This window comes from Platichthys flesus, chromosome 12 (genome assembly GCF_949316205.1).
Source record: "Platichthys flesus chromosome 12, fPlaFle2.1, whole genome shotgun sequence".
Classification (NCBI taxonomy): domain Eukaryota; kingdom Metazoa; phylum Chordata; class Actinopteri; order Pleuronectiformes; family Pleuronectidae; genus Platichthys; species Platichthys flesus.
This window is the reverse complement of record NC_084956.1, coordinates 10,713,651-10,740,900: the sequence shown is the minus strand read 5'-3', so window position 1 is coordinate 10,740,900 and position 27,250 is coordinate 10,713,651. Positions and strand designations below refer to the sequence as shown.

At 44.4% G+C, this 27,250-nt stretch overlaps 1 protein-coding gene across 1 annotated transcript in view; it reads left to right on the top strand.

Moving 5' to 3' along the window:
* zgc:171482 (zinc finger protein) overlaps positions 1–27,250 on the top strand; it is a 48,847-nt gene that overhangs the window by 7,402 nt on the left and 14,195 nt on the right. Inside the window, exons 2-5 of the mRNA XM_062400451.1 lie at positions 7,388–7,504; positions 13,102–13,194; positions 19,135–19,312; positions 22,432–22,689. Coding sequence (XP_062256435.1) covers positions 7,394–7,504; positions 13,102–13,194; positions 19,135–19,312; positions 22,432–22,689 — 640 coding nt within the window. The 5' untranslated portion in view covers positions 7,388–7,393. The remainder of the gene's footprint in view (positions 1–7,387; positions 7,505–13,101; positions 13,195–19,134; positions 19,313–22,431; positions 22,690–27,250) is intronic.

The window sequence follows — 27,250 nt, the reverse complement described above, 5'->3', positions numbered from 1 at the left end:
GCTACCATATTCCTTATGAATAATCGCTGCCTTCAAGGCCATATTTCTACCAGTGGAAGAGAAAGGGGGAAGATAAAATGCTGAGAGGGAGAGAGAGCGATGTGAAGCAAATTGAGACTGTGTCTTACTGTCAATATCACGATGCACAATAAGGCAGAAGGAGAGAGTGAATCACACAAAGACGTACACATACACAGAGAGAGAGAGAGACTCTGAGGAAGGTGTGTGTGACCTGACCTTGGTCAATATTTTATTGTTCCTTGAATCCCCAGGAAGAGACAACTTGTCAAACCTTCAATGTGGAACAGACACGAAGGCAGCTTTAACATCTACCTTGCTTGGTCTAGAGTCTCTAGACCTTCAGACTGACAATATCACCTCTGACGATAAAAGGTTTGAACAGGGAGGACACTCATTTGGACCAATTGAGTTAGGGGCAATACTGCATCTGAAGTTGCTGATGCTGGTGGTAGTAACATAAGGATATTACAGTAGAGATGAACCAAATCTCTCCATTCAAACAAAAGGACTATAACAACTGAATTGACAAGTTGTCAAGTATAGGTAGACGGCCTACGTAGGTGATTAGGACAGTACATACGTATTTCAGACCGAATTGTTGAGTGTGAGACTAAAACTAACCAGATCAAAGGAAAACATGTGACTAAGACATGGTGGGAAAACGCCATAAGACTCAGAACCCTGGGCGTAATGTTTCATAGTGAGAGTATGACTGACTGTTTGTTGCCTTGGTGTATTTCACTTTGGGGATGTTTGCAGTATTTAGCAGGAGCAGTACAAAGTCAGCTCCTGCAGTGCAAACAGAGTGGAGGTGGACTCGGCTTCAAACTGTGGCTCCGGCTCCTTTGAAGACTTTATTCCCTCAGTCTTTTACCTTTGATTACTGTACAGAGGGGAGGGGTGTGTGTGAGGGGAAGACAGTGTTCAGAAAGATTACATTACCAAGAATGAAACAGGATGGAAATTGTAATGTGGCACATCAAAGTTGCGCAGCAGAGGGACTTTGCGGTATGAGGTTACATATCTTTAACTCTTTCCCTTGTTATCCCCAATGGGGACTCATTAGACAGGTCACTGGCTCACAAGCTAATGTCACTATTTCATCACCTGTATGCATAATGTGACAGTTAAATCAGAGCAGCAACTCATTTCAAATGAGATGGGACCTGTGGAAATCTGATGCAGAAAGAGGAATAGGGAACTGATCATAGATTGCAATAGCTCCGAAAAAGTAAAGCCCAAATCTGGAACCCCCCCTGGTGGCTGGCTGCAGTATCAGTGATAATCCCTACCGCCACCAGAAATGCAACAAACACTAATTAAATTCTTCTCAAAGATGGTTTCTGTTCATTTTAGGTAGTTGTGTTTGTTCAACCCCCATCTTTTACAGTAAGCTTGGTTTCCAATTAGTTAATCGATGTTTTAGAAATGGAGTATATGGCCACAATTGACATCTGAGACTCGTGATTGGCTCTATGCATCGGTAGGACCTCCTTACTAGGGCTCTGCTCCCTGACCTGGGATATTTTAGCTTAATTTATTGTGTAAAAGGAAGAGGTGGAGATGCTTTATACACAGTCTATGCTACAGATAGTTACAGTTTCCAACACCAACACTTCCTGATGGAGCAGTGGTAAGACTGAAGAGGGAGGAAGGGAATTCAAAAGAAGCCTTGCTGGCTCAACCACCTACTGCTCCTTCTCTCTCTGTACTTCGGTCTCAGCGTCTCTCACTCTCTCTCTGCGCATATATTTAAGTCTACTTCATCTTCAGTAAACATTTCACCAATAAATGTGTCGTTTCAGGCCAGGAGAGATCTGAATATATTTACAGCAGCGGTCGTCTGGAGCTCCCCGTTGGTATAAAGCATTACACTATATCTCTGAAAGCACAATAGGACTCTCATTGACTACAGTGCAATCTAGTTGAATGCAATATCACAAACTAATACATATTCTAATTTCAGCCGACAGGGACTACAGGGTTGTATTTATTATAAAGAAACAAAAAGTATTGTCCAATTCAATGCCAGCTTTTTTAATGAATGGTTGGCTGGAGGCTGAGATTTGTTGGAGGGCTCATAGTTCAAACCCTATGTTAAATACTTGATGTGGTCTTAAAAGAGAATCCCCTCAAGGTCTCGCTGTTCTCAGATGCCTCAGGCTTTCATGATCTCACTGAGACTTGTTGAGTTTTTTTTAAAACCTCTGTCTAATTAAGTTAAGAGGTTTTCTTTATTTTATTTTAGATTTGAGCTACTGGTTGTATAAAATACTCTTCTCTGGCCTCACTGCTACTATTGGATATTTGTTGACTTTTGTACAGTATGTAGATTTTTAAGTATAGTATAATTCATTAAGTATTCATTAAGTTTTAACAAAAGAGTTTTCAATTATACTCATCTGTTTCAGGACTGTGTGGGTACAGTTTACATTTAAATTAACAGCTTGGAAACATAAGCTGACAACCCACCAACTGGCATCACATTGAAAATCTTACTCTGTCAAATCCTGATTAGTGCACTGAGGTATGTAAAATTAGCTCTTTCCAGATGTCAGTCCACACCAGACTTTGATATATCACTAGGTTATATATAATATACAATATAAAGGCTGATCAGCATCAGCTGTTTCATACACTTAGCCCATTCACAGCTGTATGACTTGTAATGTCACGCCACAGTAATTGTAACATGACACACCAACACCACTTCCTGCCGCACCTTCACCTCCCAAACCTCCTCCTCACTTGCAACCCTGTTGGTATGCGAGAACATATTCACACAAGTATGCTCCCCTGCTACCCCCATAACTTTTATTCTGAGTTAAATGCTGCAGAGAAAGTGAAACTAAATTCATTTATCTGCCCGTTTCTATGGATCTGCAGTCAAATTGACTGGGTCATGTCCCCCTGCATCTTTTTAAAAAGGTTCTGTGCTAATCTGTCCAGTAGTTTTTGCAAAATCCTGCTAACAACCTCCTTGGCGGAGGAAATAATACATTTTTGAGGGAATTGTCAATTTGAGAACATTAAACGAATGCGATGTAACATTATAATCAGCATTAACATCACAAACGATTGTTGAACTTTGTTTAGCAAAGTGATAAAAAATACATGATTATCTTCTTTTCCCCCGTCCATCTATGAGTTGGACTTAATGGTCACGGTCTGTCACATCTAACTTCCACTCTCTGTTTATCGACACAGCTGTGCACACAGTGTCTCAGCTCCCTGAAGGAGCCGAGCATCTCCCACCGAATCCACTATGTTCACATCAATGGTCTGTCCCTTGACGTTAAGTACATTTGACGGAACTGCTCCAAATATGGGAGTAACATTTGTGCTGACGTAGAACCCATCACTCGCAGTGCGAATCCAATTGAGAAAATAGGTTTAAGAGCCTTTATGTTTCTGTCTGCTGCCTTGACATCAGCCTCCGCTCGCACATAATCTGTCGCAATATTTATACAAACTCAATTTACCTGTTAAACGCTTCATCACAGACTACGCAGTTATCTGTGACCTCTGTGTGCATCCGAGTGAAAAATAAGATGCAAATTATAGCACAGCTCATAAATGCTGACCTATAAAGAAGAAATCCAAAGATGAACTGAAGTTGAACCGTTCACTGATACAAAAAAAAAAACCACATGCCTATTTTTGGTGCGTGCCGGCTTTGAAATTGAAGCTGAAGCTGCAATAAACTAGATTCTCGTAAGAAAAAAAAGAAAGCATAGCGGTAAACATATAGAATAACAGCACAGTGAAGAACTGCGCTGGTCTGATATGCTGGGAATGAAACCCCATTTCCATGAAGATCTCCAAACCCATGTAACATGAAGATATCCCGCTCAGTGCATCAATTATAAACCTCCCCCTTCCACCCTACCCTCTCCTTCCTTTCTCTTTTTTTTTCTTCCATTATCTGCCGCTCCATCTTCTCGCTTCTTTGGGGCGGCCACTCCATTAATCTCACCAACAGCCTGCCTCTATTAATTAGTCTACATCTCCCATCTTGCATGTAATTATCAGAGGTAATGGAGATATTAGGAAGATATGGATATTCCTGCAGTCACACAATCACTTTTAATTAGCCGGGGGAAGATTAAAGATAGACTCACCGCTGCCGAGCTCCCGTCCAGACAGACAGCGCAGGGTCTTTTTATTTTGTCACTTTGCCAAATATATTCGTTCTATCAAGTCTCAGGTAATAATGATTCTGTGCCTCTAGACAAAACATGTTTGAAGCTTGTCATCTGGGACATTTCATAGTAAAAAATTTCCCTCGCAGACACGTATCTTCCTGACTGTGCGTAAAGGGGATAATAAAACCTCGTGCTCTAAATCAGATGCAACTGCAGTGCCATTTCATTTTTAATGTCGCGGGGTCGTTATTGTGGGTTCAATTAGATAATGGAGTAAGTGTCTGTACAGCGTGGCTGTAGTTAATTGGAAGGTCCCGGGTGCACTAAACAGACAAGATGAACAGACAGGGGTAATTACCAGCGTTGTGCTATTGTGTGTGTATGTGCCAGGGTTGAGCAAGTGGAGTTGCTAAAGATAATTATACACAAGCCCAGAGATAGAGAATACCTATTCCTGTCACAGCTTTTCCCTGCTGACACACGGAGTGGATTTTGTCCGATCTCATGACTAACACGGATTCTCGGGATGCCGTGCCAGAAAGAAAGCCCCATTCTTTCAAAGTCACTGGCGCTGAACCGTGATGTATCCAAGTATCTTGGGCCATGAAATACTTTGCCTATGCAAGTACCCTGTCCTGCAGCTTCCTTGGGGCAACAGGCTCATCCAGTTTAATGGTTGATGTTCCTGGACCTCTCCCTATAGACCCGTTACTCACCCTAACCCTGTCAGATCACTGCCTGCAGGGCTCACATAATGAAGAGAATATAAAATTGAACACAAGACCCCAGAGCACATCATTAAACCATTTTCTATTATGTTACTCAGTATAAAAGCCAAAGAAAACACTGCTGCCAGGTTGTTAAAAACACAGAGCCACCGCTTCCAGTGGGATGCTCAGGTCACTGTGGTTTAACTGGTTGGGCAATCCCAGCACTCTTCACACCACCTTTCTCACAGGAGATGTTATAGCTGTTTACTTTGAAGACTGAAATCCCAAACAAATTCCCTCTTGGCCTTACTGTTCATTTTACAGCATTATTATTTCCTACCAGAGTTTTAATATTCTTGGAAGTTTTAGGCTTTAGGTAAAGTATTTATTAGCTATTAAAGTTTAATGTTGAAATTTTAATCTTTAAATTTAGGATGGAAGTATATATACCGTGTGATTGATTCTCACTCAAGTCCAGTGCACAAAATTTTGAAAAAGTTACTAGTGGAGCCCGAGAGAGCTTCAACTGAAGAGTTGAGTTAGAGACCTTGATTTCAGGACCATGTACCTTCTAATGAGAGGAGACACAACTCCTCCTAAAACTCAAACTTTAACTCTATAACTCAAAGTTTTCAGCTTCAGGGGCAAAGCAGCAACTGAAATGTATCTACGATCATGACCATAAAGCTAAAGCCCAAGGTTCATGAACTTTCTTAAACTCTTATTGAGAGTTGGGAAGTTGGGAACATTCCACTGTACTTCTCGCAGGAGGTTTGTGTACTTTTTATCTAGTTATATTGCAGATCCAGCCTTTGCAGACCTGCCATCATATGTTTATATAAATTAAACTCTTCATGACTACAAGTTTCAAGAATGGAACGCTCAAATGGACCATTCTCTTTAATGTATACATAAAGGTTCAGTGTTTAAACATGATAAATACACTAAATGCGTTTGGGTTTAATATCAAAAGGTGAATATGAGGCAAGGGTTCATAGTTAACCCTCCACTCTATTTTTAAATCTGAATGTGTTTTACAACTTGCGACCTTTTCATGAATCAACCCATTTACCCTGTAAATGTAACGTTTGACATTTTTGTTGCATGGAATTTCTCGTAATAACTGGATCAAGCCTGAATCCCAACTGGCATCACTAAACTGTTGTAGTCTTCATTTGTGATGCTATTCCAGGCTATTCCAGTTGTTTTAAGGGGCTTTTCTCATTTCAGTCTCTTCTTCAGGAGTTAAAACGCTGCTCCATTGGTTAAAGGTCCAGTAATTACATTTGTCAGTCTGAAATCTTCTCCCCTCTATTGAACTCCTCTGTTGTGTCGGTTGTCTGTTTTGGTTCTTTGTCCTGCTCCATGATGACGTTTCTCCTGATTCCTATGGATGCATCTCTCTGTGAATTGTCAGACAGTTTTTGTTGGATTCGTGGATTGATTCTGCTGCTCCCGTCATGAGCAACATAATCAATAAAGATTAGCGAGTTTGTTCCAGAAGCAGCCATGCACACCAAAGCCGCAGAAACACCTCCACCCGGCTTCACAGATAAGCTTGTATGTGTTTTGGATCATGAGCGGATCAATTCTCCATCACCGTGGTAGAGGACAATCCTGATGTCACCAGCTCCTAAACCTTCTGTAAGTCAACTCTGTAATTTCCGACTGGCCTTCAGATTCTTACTCCTAATCAGGGGTTTGCATCTTCCTCAAACAGTGGATTGTGTTTCCTTTACTCAATGGTAATGCCACCAGCTCTTGTTGTGATGTTTCTGTCATCAGCTGCAGTCGACATGTTGTCCTCGGTCGACCGGTTTGACGTCTGTTGCTAAGTACAGAAAATTGTCTCTCATCAGGTCATTTAGAATTGGTGTGTTGGCTGTGCCCAATGTTTGTGCAATGGCTCTGATCGATTTCCCCTCTTTTCTGTAAAATGGCTTGTTCTTCATCAATAGACAGCTCTCTTCTTGTCTTAACATTTTCCTCTTTTTTTTAAACAACAAATGCACTCTTCCCGGGTGAAAGCTGAGCTGGAGTCGACTTTCAGAGCTCTTTAATCTTTAGGCAATCAATCTAAAAGGCAATATCTGGGCAACAAGAAACGCCCGTCAGTCACAAGTTGGGGCGGGTTCAAACAGAAGATGCTATGTCTAGTTCTTAATGCCTGGAACCACAAACTGATATTTTTATCTTTAACCCAGCTGTGAAGCGAAAACTTAGGAATTAGCATTTCAAAACTGAGAGATGACTATATTTAAAGGTTTATGGCGAAGAAACTCAAGCGCGAGCCTCCGGCGATTGTTTCCAAGACAGCAGCCAAAATGATCAATGAGAGGATGTGCTGACCAAGGTTCAACGTTTTTTGAGCTGAACTATCACGATGAGTCGGCCATTTGGAAAGAAAATGATTTCGCATTGAAACGATGAAAGGTTCTCTGAAAAGTTTGGCCGTTCTGAATTTTAATCATATTCATGCTTGTGTATTTGTGCGTGTGTCTGTTTGTGTAGTCTCAGATGAAGATGAAGTCTGCGGCCGTCGTGGATGGAGGCTTGTTCACAGAGAGCTATTGTAACATCTGCAATGCCCAGCTCATCTCCGAGTCCCAGCGCACCGCTCACTATGAGGTGAGTCTGTCTTTGCTCAGGTTTGGAGGATTTTTCTCCGCTTCCCCTTTGTAGCATCACTACACAGACACACAAGTTCGGAGAGAGGAACACATACAGGAACGATCGCTCAAAACAAAACAAAAAGAAAATGTTGCTTTGAATTCTGCATTGACAGTCAGATCTCTGCACTGTTCACCTTGCATCAGCCTCATTTGTACCAATTTGTGGTTGTGCTCATGCATTTCACATTGACTAAATGCAGCATGCTATTGTCAGTCACTTGCGCACCAACAAACACACACACGTGCACTCTGCTTTAATGTAGACTACTTCTCAGCGGGCTCCAACAGTGTATTTTAATGAGCATCCACTAAATAGTCAGCGAACTTGCATTATTTACCTGGCTGTGTGTGTTGCGTTTGTGCGTGTAAATTTGCATGTGCACTTGTGCATGTTCTGCATTGAGGTCGTCCTCGATTACAAGACACGATTGGGATTAACGAGCAGACTAATGAGGACAAGGGCCTCCTCTAGAGAGAATTAAGCAAGGACAACGGCAGCACGTGTGTCCGCACGACTGTGCAACAACCACAGTTAGTAGACGGTTAACCAGTTGTGTCTCTGGACCTACGTCTGCGACTTTACACAGCTTTGAGTTGTGCAGAAAGATGGACAGGCTGAGTCACTGCATGTCCTCAATGTCAACCCTGACAAAGGATCTCTGCAGAGGACAGCAGATAAAAGACACGGCAAGAAAGACAGATTGAATAATGCTAACACGCAAGGAAGGTCAATTTTTACTTTCATCACATGTCACACTCGATGTAATTAAAAGACAAAGAGACAAAAGTGACTAGTTTTAGAAAGAAGAATATTTATGGGAGATGAACTACAGAGGAGTTCAGGGTTAAAAAAACAGGGACCTTATTTCCCATCTTTATTCAAGAGCATGGTCTTTCAGTAGCAACATTTCTTCATTTCACATTCACATTTTTTAAGCTCTCCTTGAAAACCCTGCCCTCGCTCTCGGAAAGCTCTTGTGCATAATAGCTCTGTTCCTGTGTTCGCTTGTGTGCTCCAGTAAAATTTCGGCTCCTAGATTTCTGCTCTCACTTTTGGATTAATATCAAAATATCTATCAGAATTCACAGACTAATAGCAGGCATGGTATGACATAGAGCAAAGAAATCATTATTTTGCGTTTCTTCCTCTTCTTGTTATTCCATTTTTCCTTCTCATTCAACTTCTGATCCTCCCTGTTCTCCTTCTTGACCTCCTTGTCTTCCTCCTTCATTTTCTTCCCCTCGTCCTCCAACCTTTCCTACGCATCCTTTTCCTCCTTCATCTTGTTCTCTTGCGTCTCCTTATCCTCCTCTTTCTTTTTCTTTCACTTCTTGTCACCAGAAGTGATGCGTGTGTTTACAGCGAGGACGTGAGATCCAATCTAAAGCTGTCACTCAAGTCGCATGTGTAGAAACATTTGAATGTCAGGTGTGAACTGAGGCACTTAGACCTGTCCACTTCTGCTCAGATCACCTAAGACACAGTTTAATGCCTGGCAGGATCAAGACTGCTGAGATACTGTCGAGGCAAATTAGTCCAGTTTGTCTCAGGCTTTTCGTTAACAGCTCCAAAAAAAATGAATAATTTGTGCAGTTGTTACTTTAGCTCCTAGGAATGGGGCAAAAGTTTTAGCGTCTTAACTCGTAGCGGCTCTCACTCGTGCTGTTCCCTCGCCCCGTACAACTCGATGCTCTGTCACCCTCATTGGCTGTCACACTGTTCAGGGATCAGATTATAACACTTTTCATTTGGCCTCAGAGACAGAAAACCCCTGTCTGATATTGTGACAAAGTAGTGAGGCTGCTTAGTGCGTGGATGTGATCGCTCTACATGTGTACAAAAACACAGGAGGATGACGTGGATTATATTTTAGAGTAGTTGTTCCCTTCCCTGTCCGTCTCTTCCGATTTTATCTGAGACAGAGGGTACAGAGAGACAGGCACAGTCCATTAGGACAGGGTGAGGACTGAGGGTCAGTGTGGGGTAACCATGGTGACACGCCAAGTCCTGCTTTTAGCCCACATCCCAGAGCCATCAAGTACATGACCATTTACACACCTATAAACACAAGCATGCTTTCACACACACACACACACACACACACGAGCGCACAAGCACACGCAATAGCACACGCACACACGCTCTGACAACATGCATTAGAGTAGTCTGACAATTGAGGAGCTCTCTTGTCTTGGGGGCAGAGGATTCAATCTAACCACTGGAGCAGAGAGTACTGTGTCTTGCCAGAGTCTCCTGTTCACTTTTTCTCTGTGCAGCTCAACCATGATACACACTCATTTTCATATAAATAATGTAATTACACTTATATTATGAATTCTGGCTCTGGACCAGAAGTTGATTTTTTATTTTTTTTCGGGTATCCTGGGGGTCAAGGAATTCAATATTACTATTCATAACCTGAGTTGAAAGAAATCAACAGGGGCAGACAGGATCTGAGTCATACTTACAAAAGTTCAGTTTTAGCAGATACTAGTGCAGTGCCTACTCTAAACTGGCCAGGTTGGAATGGGTGCTTTGCTTGGCCTGTGTTAAAGCTGGTTGCAGCTTTCTGTCTGAAACTGTAAAAGTGACCTGCAGTAATTCAGCCTCGACGATTAAAGACCGGCTGCAGGACTCAGGACCCTGAAGCTGCACCACCTCTGCTTCAATTCTATTCAAAGTTCAGTGAGGCTTCAGTCAGTACGCAGGACCCAGCACTGGAGACTCAGTCGTCACTTTTGTTGATGAGTCCCAGCCGCCGCTGCTACAGAGCGCTGTTCGTCTGTTTATTCAAAGTGTATTACAATCTAACATATCCTTTGTCTAAATCGCATAAAATTAAACATTACACTTCCTTGAGCCCTAACAGTACATACGCCAAGTATTAAGAAAATTAGATGAATGGTCCTCAGCATATGTGAGCCACAGAATTGGAATTAGGAGATCGCTGCAGTTCTAATAAGAGAAAACACCATTTTCCTTATGACACTAGTCATTCTGTTTTCATTCTGATCTTCGTCCTCTTCTATATTCGAGGGCTGGTTGCAGGCCACCACCTGACCAGTGTATAACAGGTGTGAAATTGATGACTTAACGATAAGGATCCAATACACACCAGAATTTCCCATGAGGCTCTACCAGAGCGCTCCGGCCCGTAATGCTCCTCATAATCTCGACTTGCATCGCTGCACTCTGTCGTACGCAGCAATAAAGATGCTATTTCTATGCGTGTCAACACTAGCTTCCATAAAACACCACCAGCACTGGAATTTATAGATAATAATAGATGTTAAGGTCAGAGCGTGCCGATAAAATGATAAGTATGGAGCAGAGTCGCTGTGTCAACGTTGATCACAAGCACAAAGAGCTGTCGAGACACATACACATGATCTCGTATTCACCCTGCAGTGTGTCCCCTGATTCTTATCCTCGTGCATTAAGGTGACAGTTAGCAGCTTCAAGGACGGCTCACTGTCCTCTCATATAAACACTAGTGTGTATTTCTGCTGGTTGCAGCTTGTAGGCGTTGTGGTTTAAAGGCCGGTGACAGGAGCAGACGTAAACACACAGGCCTGGAAACAGGATCTGGGATTAGTGAGGTAACTCCGGGCGATAGAACGATGGTTCACTTCATACCCTGATAGCATCGCCATGGTAACCCGTGCTTAGCACCTAACCAGCTTCGGAGCAGGTCATGTGTTAATAGCCCGGCCTACCGACCAATCAGCTCCCTTTGGAAAACGTGGGAATCCAGAGGGAGTGCAGTTGATAGTGAGAGGGTCACGAGCGTTCACAGGCTGACGGATCCCTTCAGCGTTTCCTGATGACTCTTTATAGGAACGACCATCATTACCGCAGAGGAGCAGTTCCTCAGCAGGAGGTTACCCCTGTGTGGGAGGGCCCCCTGCCGTCTTCTTCATTTCATGTTTTCTTTTGGCTGCAGGCGGTGTCATTGTGCTTTCGTGTAGTTACCGATATCAACCAACAACAGTGACTCATTCAAATTACCAAAGCTATGTGTCTTTTAAATAAAAAATATGACGCTGAGCCTTCTTACAGCTTTGAATTGGGTTCAATACAATTTTTTTTTTTCTGACACCACCAGGGTTGTTGCCAGGAGAATATATATATACAACTTCCAGCCACACCCATGAGTATACATCTAAACTACACATTCATTAGATATAATAAGCACATTTTTACATAGATCTGCTGATGCCCTAATGAAGGGGTAGTGAAGCCTGTCAACTTAAGTATTCACGTTGTTTATTTTGCCGGCAGTCCTTCCCACGGAAACGGTTGTTTTTAGCCTGGACTGTGTGTGTGTACTTCATCTAATTATATAATTAGACAAATATATTTTATATGATTATAGTTGGCACCTTGTTGTAAGGAACCCACGGCTCGACAGTTAGAGTATTTCCCTGGCATTTGTGACTAAAAATATATGTGTGCGATCAGTGAGTGTTATTCAGGAGCCTGTGTGTGAATTCCTTGTTTTACATTTTGTAAATATTGTACCAATGTTTTCCATTGATAAAAGTAAAAGTTGATTTAAAGAGGACCTCTGAGCTCACACGACCTGCTTATACCTCTTTTACATCTAAATTAGTGGGTATATGCAAGCACTGTATTTCCAACCAGCTAAAAAAGAGCAATTGATTCGTCATCAACTGCCAATAGGAGAGTTTCTTTCCATCACTGCCATTTGGAACCAGATTAAAACCCTTGTTTATTGCAGTCATTTGAGGAAACACCAAATAAATGATAGCAGGTGATGGTGGAACATGGGCTCTACAAACCCTATAAGACCAGTGATGTTCTGCGTCTAATCCGACTGAGTAACTGACTTTTTTAGCATTTGGAACTAAAAAGAGCTCATTTATTATCGAGGTGTTTGCATTATTTATACTGCCGATCCCCAACAGTGCAGCATATGCAAGTGAAAAATTTGCATTTGTGAAAGTGAATTATGATTTGGCACCGGGGTTGGAAAGATGCACATGTTCCCTGAGCTCCGACAAAAAAATACTCATTAGCAAATCAGCGAGGAAAACACTGAGCTGCCGCTTGTCATTTTAAGCCAGCTCCGAGCGTCACATCGGCCGTCACTGATCAGACGGAGCTGTCGTCGGCCTGTGTGCTCTCAGCGCGCTGTCAGTACTTGACGGAGATAAGAGTCAAACCACCCTCTCTGTAACAACACTGTACAACCAAGAGTGAACCTTTCGTCAGTTACAACAGCTAAATCGACTCCCTCACTCCCTTTAGCAGTTTACTGTGCCAGTGTCAGCCCCCCCCACACACACACACACACACATTTCTCTATCCAACGTTGTACTCAGGGCTTCCAGAAGGCTGAGACTAGCCCGGGTCAATAGTCACCGAGCAAGGTGTCTCCGAGCATCATCAGCTGAAACTGATATAAATTCTTGGGTACGAGGTGTCAAGGTGGAGTGACAGTCACAGAGAGATATTTTTTCCAACTCTGCTTATTTCATTTAATAGATTTCAGTTCACTGACTGTTTCTTTCTCTCTCTCCCTCTCTCAGAGTAAGAAACACGCCAACAAGGTGCGTCTCTTCTACATGCTTCACCCTGAAGACGGAGGACCGCCGTCCAAGAGGCTGAGGCCAGATAACCCAGTATGCATCTCACTGAGTGTGTGCCTCTGTGTTTGTGTTGCATTACATACAAAGTTGATTCCCCTTTCTCACCTCATATGAACGTATTTTAATTGATTTTAGTTTGTGAGAATCATTTGTTCAGAAATCTCCATTTGTTTTTCTGTTTCTGTCTTTTCATTTGACAAACTCTCACCCGATCGGCTCCAGACTTGTCAGGTGCATTTCACTGCAGTGTATTTTAGACGAGCGGTTCTCTGGGCCCAAACCTAAACCTCATTTATTTTAAAACTGCTACTTGTTTTCATGGATGTAGATCGTAAAAGTTGACTTGACTCAGTCTTATCTTTTAATCGGCCGGCTCATTCTTAAGCATGCCCATAGCAGTCAAATGCTAACGGGAATATTTGTTTGATCCATTGTGCATTGTGCAGTTGTGTGCAATAATTCTCCCAAGAGACATTGTGCCTTGGCTGTGGTGTTTCTGGTGAATGGGGAGGTAGATGCCCCAGGACTGCTTTATATCTGACTGTTGTGGGCTATGGCGAGGGAGGTCAGTGCTGTGCTAGCGTTTGTGTGTCTGTCAGCATAGATGTGGGTCTGTCTGCGGGTGTGTGTGTATTTGTGGTGTAGACGGGCCTTTGTGTATTTCTAGGTTTCTAGGATCCTGCTTTGCAAATGGAGCAAATGCTGAGGATGCAACTGCAGACAACATTTTGACTTGCGTTTGTGGGTCTTTGAGTGTGTGCTTGTGTGCGTGTTCATGCGTTTTGTACATGCCCTATTCATCTGGCTTGGCTAAATCTCACTCCACACAGACAAACAGAGAATACATACATTACACGCTGAGGACACAGCTGGTGTAAGAATAGTTTATCAAACCAACTGACAAACCAAGCTGTGCCAGAAAGAAAGAGGGAAAGAGAACGAGAAAGGGGGGGGGGGGGGTCTGTTCCACAGCCAAGACCTTGGGCCCTGGTGCAATTACCTGAGAGCAGCACTGACTCTCCGTCCCCCACTGACAGCAGCCTTGTAATCAAAACTAAGGCAATAAAACGTTTGCCGCCATCCTCCATCTGAGCAAAGTGAAGAATTTATTTTGTTTCTGTCGATTAAATACGGCAAAGCTAAAGCATAGAAACAGATCTCGAGTGACGGACAAGCATGAAGCTGCACTGGGTGACTGCTGTAGACTGGACATGTTGAGAACGCTTCAAATGGTTGTGTCATCCCCCACAGAAAAAATGTGATCCGTCCTAAAATGTCGGTCATTAGTATCTGGGGTTAGAACATGTTCCGTGTTGTTTGACCAGGTCGGAGGTGTTTACAGCTGCTCCTGAAGGCCACAGATGTGTCGGAGAGGGCAGAGATACATGAGGAATCGTGTACATTTATAGACACTGGCTCCTGGAAGACACTTTTTTGGTGCATCAAACTTGTAAACAACAAAAGTTACAGAAATAAATGTTGAAATTCTAAGAACGTTCTCACCTCTGCAGACGCTGGCTGCAGGAGTTGGGGGTGGGGATGTCAGACTGTTGGTTTGGGAGGGTTGCAGAAATTGTCGTTTTAGTGGTGTGGGTTTCCCAAGCTGCTCGATCATCCTGTTAGCAGTTGTGATGAAGCAGCTTGAGGTAATTTTAAATGAATATTACAAATTAAGCATCACACTGAGCCACAAAAATCGACTCTTGAAATTAGCACATGCTGACTGTTGAACCTTGATTCAAGTTGTACAAAAATAACTGGAAAAAAGGTAAAGCGTGCGCTCCACATTCACACACTTTGTCGAAGGCACATGGGATAACCAACACACTCGCACGCTGTAGAAATACACACACCTGCGTCTCCATCTGTCTCCCTAAGTGAATAAGACATGACTCAGCCCTCCTGGCCTTCACCTCGTATGGTACACTGAGAAAACATGCACACGCACACGCACACACACACACACACACACACACACACACACACACACACACACCTACACACCTCATCTGCCACACTGTGAGCGCCCCAGCTAGCACTTTGCTCATAACCTTTCACACCGAGATGTGACATTGATTATCTGACAGTGCTGGAAAAACTAATATAAGAAGCTACAGTTCTAAAGAGACAAAACAATTCACCGTTCAATTTGCGGTCAACTTTTCTACTTTATTTTTTCCACCCACGGGAGGTTGTGTTCATCTTTTCCCTGAACTACATCTCAACGCTTTGCCCTCAGGTTCTCAAAATGATTGACATGGTGCCGTCCGGTGGGAACAGCAGAGAGAGAGGCCGTTTATTTTTTTTTTGCCCAGTGAATGAAATGCCAGCGTCTACGCAGAGTAAAAATGCCATGCCTTGAGGTTTGTGTGTTTGTGTGTGAGAGTGTTTGTCGCAGAACAAACAGAGAAAGTAGGTCATAAAGGTGCTCCCAGATGAAAGGAGAGGGGGCCTGATCCATTTTTCTTCCGCTATTCTCCGCCCTGCTCTCTCTCTCCCTCTCTCCTCCATCTCTCAATGTCTGCATCTTGCTATCTTCTCGAAAAGGGCACGAGATAACAAGATGCAATTTTTCCAAGACCTCTAAAGCATTATTTGCACTGTCGCTCCTTTCAATTTACAATTTACTTTGAGCGCTCCTTTGAACAAAAAAAAAAAAAAGGAGAGTGTCTGTTTCCCCCTGTGCTGCTCCGTGTGTATATTTAGCAATGTTTCCCACAGCGTCTCGACACCGAGCGGAGGGAGAAGTGAGGAGGAGCGGAGAGAAAGCGAAACAGAAGGAGAGGAAGATAAACAGCTAATTAGGAGGCTATTGTTAGGCGCACGAGCGGGATGAAGCCACCCAAACAGGAAACATCCTGCGATACAGACATCACTGTCAGGTGGCGGATAAACAGGTATACGTGCTGCATGTGCGCGCGCAAACTGAAAAATGCACAACAATTAGGTCACATGCAAATCAAGTCTCAACAGATGTGTGTGAGGTGCGACAGGTAGATGTGGTGAGGAGGAAGACTGAGGAAGGAATCAGTGGCGTCAGGATACGGAGGAAGAACAGTGAGTCAGAGACGCCCCTTCGTTGTTTAAAGTGGTTCAGCGGAGTGGCAGCTGTAATGAGCCGACAATTATTAACACGTCAGCCGCGCACAAGACGGTTCAAAAACGCTCCACGCACAGTCACTTGAAACTCCTCGTGTAACATCTGTCACCGAGCGGAAGGATCTGCGTTGTCGTCCCCCTTCAAGTACGTGCCTGCCTCGCACTCTGCTCAGCGGGTTCTGACAGGTGAGATCAGTGCGGGCTGCCACGGAGCATCATCTCAGCCTCTTTGTCCTCATTAAAATAAAACAACAGTGGAGTCGTGGGACAGTATTTCCCTGATCTGGATTTTCCACACCCTTGTACTACAACTACAGGATTTTGGGGTAGGATGAGATCTCAAGAGTGTTGCGGGCGGAAGAGGAGAAGTAGAAAAAAGGAGGCGAAGCGGAAAAGTGGAGGGAAAGAACAAAATGGGATGGGTAGTGAAGGAGGAAAGAGGAGGAGCAGGAAGCTAAATATAGAGAGAAGGTGTAATAGAATGAGGAGAGATGGAAATGAGGGGCAAACATGGGAGAAAGAGGGATGGAGCGAAGGAGGGTATAAAGATTTTTCCCTGAGGAGAGGAGGCATTCTGTGGCGTTGGGTATCGTTTGGGAGTTTTTCCAATACCAGTGGTAAATTCATAATTCCGGTGCCTAAACGTTGTCAGAACTGATATGTTTTCAAACGAAAAGGTTATCAACTATACAAATATAAATAAGGTCAAGGGACAGAACAAAATCACACAACAAATAAACTCCAAAAATATAAAGCTAAATAACCGTTTCTGGCCAAGAAGGATTTCCTTAACCAAACCCTAATGAACAAAGACTGAATAGAGATAATTCATTTTTTGGCATTAAATTCAAACATAAATAAATCCACACACTTTCTTTATCGTGTTTCTTTGGCTTCAATTCTTCATGCGCTAATAGAGCACAATGAAAACTGGATTTGGGAGTGAGGGAGTCTGGGAGAGTTCAGAGCGAACCCTAACCATGACAGCAGGGACAGACACGGGGGAGGAGAGGAGGCGAGGCGGGAGAGGGGGGGAGGAGGACGGGGGGTGGCGAGGGCCTGCCAATACAGATAAATATTTCATCCCACAACACACAGAGTCACTGAGACTGGTGCCCAGAGGGTGAGGGAGGACGCAGGAGGGGGGGCAGTGAGAGGAAAAAAGGCTGAGAGAGAGGGCAGAGCGAGAGAAGGCAAGAGAGAGAGCGAGAGAGATGGGACAGCTGAGAGACAAAGCTAAGCCTGGAAGGTAAAGGTGTCCTTAACTCTCACTTCCACTGTCCATGATGCTAACCAGGGCTGACATAACACACACACATACACACACACATGCATAGATACACACAGCACACACCCACACACTCAGATATGGTGTCGCAGACACTTTTCTATTATTGTCTTCTCTCTCTCTCTCTCTCTACCGAACACTGGGGTTGCTCTCCAACTCGATATGACACCTGGACCAGGGAGAGCGCTGGTGTGAATAGATATAAAAAAGAAAAACAGCGAGAGATAACGGAGGTGGAAAGAGAGAATTAAAGGCTGGGTGAGCAGACAGTGAAAAGGTGGAGGCTCAGTGTGAGCAGCGAGAAGAAGAAAAGAAGGAAGCTGTGAAAGAATTGAAGGTTTCACAGACAAAAACAAATCAGACACAGTAAAGTATCTGATCCATTGTTTAGTTTTTTTCTGTTGTCCTTATTTGTATATATTAAAGTGCGTGACCTGCCTTATATATGTCTAATATTTCACTTCAAATTCATAGAAATAAAAATATGGTGAATGGACTTAATTCATATATTTCTTTCCAGTCTTATCGACCACTGGATACACTTGCAGCACAAGTCACATGCACCCTTTCACACCCAGTCGGCACAGCTGCCAGCGGCTGTTTGGGCTTCAGTATCTTCGCATTGACACCTCGGAATGCCGACTGGAGGAGCCAGGGATCGAACCACCGCTCTTCAGGGTTAAAAGGTCTCCTGAGCCACAGCTGCCCGCAGCAACATCCACTTCTTTAACAAGGCTGCCCGCAAAAATGTGGAACCAGGCAGCAGAGGCATAAACACCAAGCTGATAGCCTGAGTTTCAGACGTTTAGGTGAACGTCTATTGGTCTTTAGTTTGAGAGGGATTTATAACACTTGTTGGAAAGCTCATATTAAGTGTTCAACCTGCCTTTCATCTTCTCCGCTCTGTGTTTATTGGAAAACACTGGTGCTTTATGCAGATCTCTCTTCTTTGATATTACAGACACCAGGCTTTACAGGGATGTGCCACAGCTCCATCAATCATTACTGGCATTATAATTTTCAAAACATCACTGGATCAGTGTAATTTTCCTGACACCCAGCAGGTATATTTCAATATATTGATCGGTAGAACCAAATAGAAGCAGCTAGAGAGATAGAGGAATATTGTTGTGTGTATCCTCTTGTCTATTTGCATGTGTGAGCGTGTGTGTTTGTGTCAATCCGGCAGTTGATCTTATTGTGTGCGTGTCCCTCTTCTGTGGGGAGTGACTCCTACTCATTAGTAATGAACCAGCAGCGGAGAAAGGGCAAAGGCAAGGTCTGAGCTCAGAGAGGGAAGATGAATATTTGATCTGCCCTCTCTTTGCTTCTGTGTGTTCATGTGCATTAGAAAGACACAAAGCCCAGCAGGGTCAGCGCAAAGAGGACATCTCTCAGCACTTTCCTCTTCACACCTTCGCCTCGCCACCACGTCTCTTTTCACATCATTCCCCTTCTTCGCCACGAATCTCTTTCCCTTTCACCTCCCTTACCCTCTCCTCCCCTGTGGTCTATTTTTCTCTCAAGCCACCTCTCCCCCCCTCCGCTGCTCTGTTTTACCATTTCTCCCTGTTCCCTGCTTCTAGGACTGTGCAGAAACAGAGGTGGACAGAAACAAGTGCTGTACCTTGTGTAACATGTTCTTCACCTCCGCCATCGTGGCCCAGTCACACTACCAGGGTAAAACCCACGCCAAGAGAGTGCGCCTGGTGCTGGGGGAGCAGCCCACCCTACCCACAGGCATGACCAGCCCTACAAACACAGGTATCTCCCATGTTCTGCCCCTTTCGCCTTCTGGGTTTGGTTTTAGCAAAAAGGTAGTCAGGTGCTCTAGACATTTTCTGGAACTTATCTTGCAAGCCCCCGATTAAAATATGTCTGGGAATCGTCATGTGAGAATACAGCAGGAAAATTACCAGAAAATTCACGTTGAGCGAATGGGCGCATAGATGACGTTTCTAACATGTGTGAAAATGAAAAACTGTGAGAATACAAATCTGTCATGATAGAAAAGAGGTGCAAGAAGACGTCAACTTGGCAAGGCAACGAGATTTGAGAGCCTTTGGCGACAAGGGCAGACGCCAGTGTTGATGACACCATGAGATTTATCATCATGTCGTGCCTCCTGCCTACTGTGCCCCGGCTCCAGCTCTCTCGCCTGAATGTTCCGGACATGTCGCTGCTGTTGTTGCGTTCTTCATATATGAAACTTCGGGAAAATGTCTAAACCCAATTTTCTGAGCATTTCCTAGAGTTTATGTCTGGAATGAATTCCTCCCACAGCAGCTACAGAAGTCAAGGGTGTGAGTTGGTGCCTGTTGAGTTTTGGAAACCAAAGAGAAGATCTATAATCAGACTTGACAAGCTTAACATAGACTATCCTACAACCAGCCCCATTGATAATCAATACCTCTATGGGATTCCAATCTTGATGTTGCTCACAGAGCTTGTTCTCACTAAAGACCGGGGAGATTAACACTCACCTTTGCCTGCACAAGCCGGTGTTATCCAAGCATTCACTTTTAAACGACAAGTATCTCTGCACCGGGAACTATTCTTAGTTCAAAGCATATATTTTTTTAACTGAAGTGGTTTTTGGAAAGCTTCAGTCATGCTTCAGTTGAAACGTCTAGCCTGGGTGTCAGAGGAATAGTGTGTGTGGAAATGCTAACATGCCCGAGGCGCAAGAAGTAACTTTGAAGGTGAAGCCCACAGACTTTCATTTACAAAGGTCTAGTGATTAAAGAAAGAAATATCCTTGACAAATCAAGACAACCCCAGACTGAATTTTGTCCATGCTCCTGATTGTTTAAGTTTAGCGTTTCTTTAGCGTCTGCTGGTGAGTCGTCTCCAGGCGAGCTTTACATAATGTGATTCAAATTGGATTCAAAGTGAAAATTCACAAAGCTATAAACGCACAACCGCTCCAAAATGGAGTGTTATAAACGAGCCCCTGAGTGACTTCTCCTAAACTTTGGCCTAGTTTGGAAAAGTGTCACTTCTGCGCAGCCGTTGCCGTGGAGTTCATGCGGATTTGTGACAGTGGGACCTGGAGGAAAAGAAACAAGAGAGCGAGAACAAGGGGAGAGAAAAGAGTGACCTGGGAGAGAAGAGAAGGAGATTTCAGGAGCGATTAAAGTCAAAAGTAGTCTTCATGATCACTCCGAGATGAGCGCACGGCAGAAGATGCACAGCCGAGCTGACAGGCTTGCGCGCGCACTGGCACAGAAACGCAAACATGCACACACAATCATCGGGAATGTACATAAGCAGGATGACTGATGCATGCATATTCACATGGACGCTGGAGAAACACATTTGCACACCACACTGTGAGGAGGCAGAAAGCAAGGGGCCATGTGGGGTGGAGAAGCCCTCCAGAGGAGGAGAGCTGAGACTCTACCTTTGTTCCCTCCCCTTTCGCACACATCACACACAGACGCACAACACCACCTCCTTGTACTGCTCTCTCTTACACACACACACTGCCTGTGCCCCACTCCGTGAAAAACACACTTACTTCTGCTCCAATGTACAGAGATCACAGTCATGAGGAAGAAAAGGGTGGGAGAGGAGAAAATACATCAGAGGATCAGTCACTGTCCCACAGAGCTGTCAGAGCTCAGGAACTTCCCTCGTGCACGCACACACACACACACACACACACACAAACACCAATGATTTCAAATTAACATTGGCCAAATGAAATGCCAGCTAAAGAGTCACGGGTGTTGGAGTTTTGTAAGTGAGATGATGGAGAGGCGAAGGCAAACACCAGCAGCGGGGAAAGTGAGTGGGTGTGGTTGGTGAGAGGAGCCGAGACACAGCCATAGATACGGTAACTATGTGAACCGAGCCATCAAGGTATGAGCAACCAATCAGCTCACAGGGCTTAGGTCAATTCCACACGCATACACTCACGAAAAACACACATCGCACTCCAGGTCTTTGGGTCAACAATCCACATGCAGGCTCGTCAGTTGTAACCAGAGAGCTGATGTTTATTGTGAAAGAACAGACATGACTCATTTCAACCTAAAAGCTTGTGTGAGTGGGCTTTTGTTCGCGGTATGAAATAACTAAAGGTGGGATATTGTGACTGTGTATAGTCGGTATAACTCGAAAGTCATCGACACGTTGTAGATGAAAATCTGCACTTTTGGGTTGGCCATCTGGCATTAGAAGGTTTCGCACACAGTCTGCCTGTGGCCACCCCCCCCCCCCCGCCGTGTTCAAACAAACAGTTTGAGCTGAGATGATTTCTTCGGTACTGTACCTTACACACGCAAGCAGCCTATTCTGGAGCTTCATTCATCAGCACGCAAGCCTTCACACATTTCTCTGGGGTGGATTGTACATTTAATCTGCCACCCAAACACCCACACACAAACAGACGCACCACACGCACACCATTGTGCCGGCATGAGCCACAAACCGTGTCCTGTGGACATGTCAGTGGCTCTTGGCTATTAATGGGCAATCACCATGGTAACTGGTGTCATGTCACAAGTAGCAGGTCACCTGGAGAGGAGAGGAGGAACAACAAAATAGGGCAGGAGATGAGAGGTGGAGCAGAGAGTCGGAGGTGGAATAGAATGAGGAGAGATGGGAATGAGGGGCAAAACTAGGTGAAAGGGAGGAGTGAAGAGGAAAGGAGAAGATCTTTGTTCCACAGACATGATCCGCAACAGTCTGTTGTTCTTGCTCTAAGTCCTGATCAGTATGATCTAAAACCTAAAGCTGTCAAACGTGGGAACTCATGTTGAAATTGCATTTTATGTCATTAAACCTGATTTACATTGTTAATACACTTCCTACATCTCTTCTTTCTTCCCTTTCTCCTTCCACAATCCCTCACCCCATCTCCTCTTGCTTCCCTCCAGATTCCTCCCCTTCCACACCACTGCCCCCAGACCCCGCCGCGTGTCCCCCTCCTTCCCCGGCCCTGCCCTGGCCCGCGGCGGTGGTCGGCGGAAACGGCGGGAGAGAGGCCGGGAAATACTGCTGCCTCTGCGGAGCCTGGTTCAACAACCCGCTGATGGCCCAGCAGCACTACGAGGGCAAGAAGCACCGCAGGAACGCAGCCCGGGCACGTCTCCTGGAGCAGCTAGCGGGAAGCCTGGATGCCACGGAGAGCACAGGTCAGCCTCTTGGCCTCCGAGCCCAACACAGCCTCCAAGTGAAGGGCAGCAGGGGTGTTTTATACGAGGAAAGACGATAAGGGGGGATCACACAAGATCTGAGGCACTGAGGGTGGACTGAAGTGTTCATATGCCTTTCAATGTGGTGTACTTTACACAGGTTTATACTGAAGTAAGCCACCACACTTGTTTACAGATACAATTAGAAACATCAGATTAGCCTTGAATATTTAGGGAAAGTAGTGTCCTACATCTGTCCGAGAAATAAGCCTTTGAGTTAAATTGTATAATATCAGTTGTGGCTCTGAAGTAGCTCTGCCAAGTTGGAAAAAAAATTACTCAAGTGCCATCACCCAGATATCTAGTGTGGGACTTGTAAGCCAATATTAGAAATGCCCAATTAGAAACTCCAGCTAATGTGGGGCCAAAATAAAGACTCTATCAAGTTGCGTTTTTGTAATTGGACGAGCTAGGGCCTTTGGAGCTTGACCAGCAACTTGAGACAGCAGAGACAAGTCAGGCTCTCTGCTGAATCCACTGTGAAGACATGTTTTACACTTTACATCTGACACCATAAGGAGACTAGAGACTCATTCCACACTTACTCACTTCTCTCCAAGCAAAACCCATGGTCAGGTTATATGTGAAGGGCCAAGTAGCAGTACATTGTGGCGTCTACACTCTGACAGAGAGGCACCAAGTCCAACTTGTTTGCATATTTCACTAGTGGCAAAACGTAAGAACACAATGTGATTTAGGAATGCATACTTTAGACTTAACTATCCATTAGGATGCGAACACCTGCATGTAGCATAGAGAGTGACGGCAATTCTAGCCTTCGAGGATGTGCTGTTGGAATGGGTGACGCAGGGTGAAGGAGATATATTGGGATGCTCTGGGAGACATCTTCAGACAATTTCTCATGTTACTCTGTTGGCATAATGTTACACCTTCCGTCTCTCCCTAATTAAAAGGTATTTCTCAGTCCAAGGGAAATTTGCCACAGTCCAACCTGTCCTTGTGAGTCATTTGGGGTCACAAGCTGAGGACTGTGACCCCACAGACATCTTAGATCTCAGCAGTCTCCTCATCTTACAGTAAAGGGCTCACAGTTCTTAGTGAGAGCATTACTATGTGTTAAAGTGTCAAAGTTACACGACCTCTGCTGGCATGCAACCCTAATTAAGAGAAAGTACATCCCTAATTGGCATCACATTGCACACTAATAATTCTAGTGAGGGATGAAAGACGAGTCCCACACAGAATGATCTGGAACTGAAATGACTGAACTTCTGCACCCAGCTGTTGTGGCTCAGGAGGTAGAGTGGGTTAGCCACTAACCAGGCCGGTAGTTTGATCCCTGGCACCTCAAGATGCATTCCAAACTCTCAAGAAAAGACTGAACCCCGTCATTTCCTCTGATGACACAATTGGGTGAATGCAACTTTTATTGTAAAGCAATGGGCAAAAAAAATCTAAATGAATACAGTGAATTAACTTATAATAAGAAGTTAATTTCTGGCAGTAGGATATTCGAATGAAACTATTAAAAGTATTTGGTAGAGAAAGTCTGTTTCCCCTTCCTGTTCCTACAAAAGGTTTTGTGTAATATCATCCAACAGTGCTCCCATACTCAGCCCGACATGTGCACAAGTGTCACACAGCACCTCGACTGCACACATGCGCACGTTTTTGACATACTTGTTCCAAAACACAGACGGCGCAGCACACACATGCAAATCCTCGGCGAGCAGAAGCCGTTCTGTGTGTGCTCAAGGTGCCATGACACAAACCTTTATCTCAAGAAGCCAATCATATTAAAAGCATGAGTCATGTTGCTGCCTCCACTGGCTCAGAGGCTTAAAGTGGTGTCATGTTGAATATCGTCCTCCATCCAAAACACTGTGACCCAGATCCCACAACCTCAGAATTTGACTCAAAATCTCAGCAGCTCTTCAGAACGCACTGAGAATTAAGGCTGTATGGTAGCATTATACAGTATAGTCAGGATTTTTATTGCAGTTTAATCCAGGATCTTTGCACTCAGCGAGGAGTGATGATGATCTACAGCAAAAACTCTCTCCCATCTTCTTTCGAGCGCGACCAACTGGTCTATGACTCCTAAGTGAGCTCGCTGCTGAAACGCTCCATCATATGGGCCATCAATCAAGTGTTCGTTCCAGCGCCTTTGGTTGGAAACACTTTGTTCAGCACCGTACAGCTCCATTGTCTGTACTCGTTTTTTCTCTACAGACGTTTCAATAGGTGCAAGATTCAAGCATCTGATTGGCTATTAGCGCCCCGTCATGTGTGAAGTCACAGGTGATCTTGGAGTGTGTGTGTGTGGGGGGGTTTAAGGGCGAAGTGAGAAAAGAGAAAGGGAAGGAGGAGAGATGAGGAATTCAGCCTCAGTGCAGATTCATCTCCGTCCTTTTGTCCACCTTTTTCTTATTGTGTTTTCTCTTTGCATTCAGTTTCCAATTTCCACCAGACCTTTCTTCCTGCTACTCGGTCTTCTGTGAGTCTGTGTGTGTCTGTGTGTGTGTGTGTGTGTGCACGGCGCACCATTAGGGGCGCAGATCTCTCGTCAGGTCTCATCTGTCATCCTCATTAGCTCCCCATGAGACACAGGTGAATTATTTACAGACCAATATTCCCCCTCTCTCCAAACCAGGGCTACAGAGTCTGCCTCGCTGTGTTGTCCGGTTGCGTCTGGTTCTGTTGATGACGCTGACCTTTACCTGTGCTTTATTTGTCTTTGTCTATCTATCCTCTGCCCCTCCCTTTAACACTCTCACCCAAATGTATCACGAAATCCCTCTGACATTTTTATTGTCAACGTTTCTTACTCTTGGATTGTTCTGGTGTAATTACGCAGACAGGGCACGAGGGAGAATGTCGTTATTTTTCCGTGGCTAGGGGCCAGACGAAATCCTTGGAGATGGATTACAGACAAGGGCGAGGTGGTTGGAGTGGGGGGGTGGCCACTGTCGCAGGATGGAGCCCGGCTGACTCGGCTGTGTCTTTACATAAATCACTACAGGGGAAGAAACCCCTCAAGACAGAGCCGGTGCATTGTCTCTTCTCTCTGGAGACTCAGCAGAGACTCATAGACAGTGATATAAGTGTCTAGGATTTTAGTGTGTGTGTGTGGGGTTGGGTTTGTGTGTGTGTGTCTGTGTGTGTGTGTGTAAGGACCCAAGAGAGGGTGAAGTACCAAAGCAGAGAAAATTGTGTGTAATTGATTGCGGTGCCTGAGTTGGGAGACAGAGCTGACCTCCTCTCCCATGAGACAGCAACCACTGTGGCACAGTTACACACGCAAGCCCACACCCACACACACCAGACATAATGCAGGCAGTGCAGATCCATGAACGTAGCAGCCACATTATGAACTGGGTCTGGTTTTGACACTCAACACGTTTTCACTGCAAACTGAAATGTGTCTGTAACATCAGTATTACAGGCTATTTTTAATTAGACACTCTGATTTATGTCAGTTCCGCTCATGGAGCATTTCAGTATATTTTGGCTTCAACGAACTGTAAATAAAGGTTTGTTTCACGACTGACCGATGTCCTCCCTGGAGAGTTGGTGAAACAATGTTTCAATGTTGATGGACTAAGAATTATACCATATTTAGTTCAATAAAAATGGTTAAAGCATGTTTATATTTCTCAAACTTAGGTATATAATTAGTCCCAGAACTAAAATTGGCACGGCTGGTACTGAGCATGTTCAACTACCGTCAAGAATTATTAATTATTTGAGGATAAACAACATTGAAGAAACTGTTGCCCCGAAAATATGGTAATTTGAAGTGGCTCAGCGATATTTTGTTTTCTGTGGAAGATATTGTTTTCGTCTAGAGCAGATGGTCTTTCCAATTGCTGTCAGGTTTGTAACAAAACTAATTAGTCCCTTTAAGTTTGTTGGTTGGTAAAACTCCACCTGGACTGACTCGCACCCGACGCTCAGCCCCTCTCTTCTATCCTATGTGATATATTCCTGCGAGACGTAGAGTCGAGCTTTTGCTGCAGACTGTTGGTTTGGATGCATCTCAATGGGTTTCTGTTTGGATCCCGTTCCTTTTGAACCTCGCAATGCGCAGGATAAACTAATGGTGCACCGCGGCACAAAGACTCTGTGGGAAGTGTGAATAAATTTACAAATGAAAACCTTACAGTGAAATTCACGGTTACAGCCAGCCCCATAGGAGGGAGGCGGAAAATAAAGAGGAAACAACCTTGAAATCACCCATTTGTAAGTTGATGTTCATCTGCGGTTCTCACAACGCACTTAAGCCTGATTTCCTCCCTCGGCGATCATGACGCATCCCCAGTATTTCAACAACAATGTTACCGCAACGCATTTCACAACGGTGAGGGCTGACCTCTACTTGACAAACCCCAATAAAAGACAGGGCAGTTACAGCTCGGGAGATGAGGTAACGGGAGGAGCCGTGAATGTCACGATAGAAATGGATCATTAATGTTGCTTGAAATATATACAAGATTCTGAAACCACTGGAAGATGTAAAAATGTATTTTTCGTAATAGAC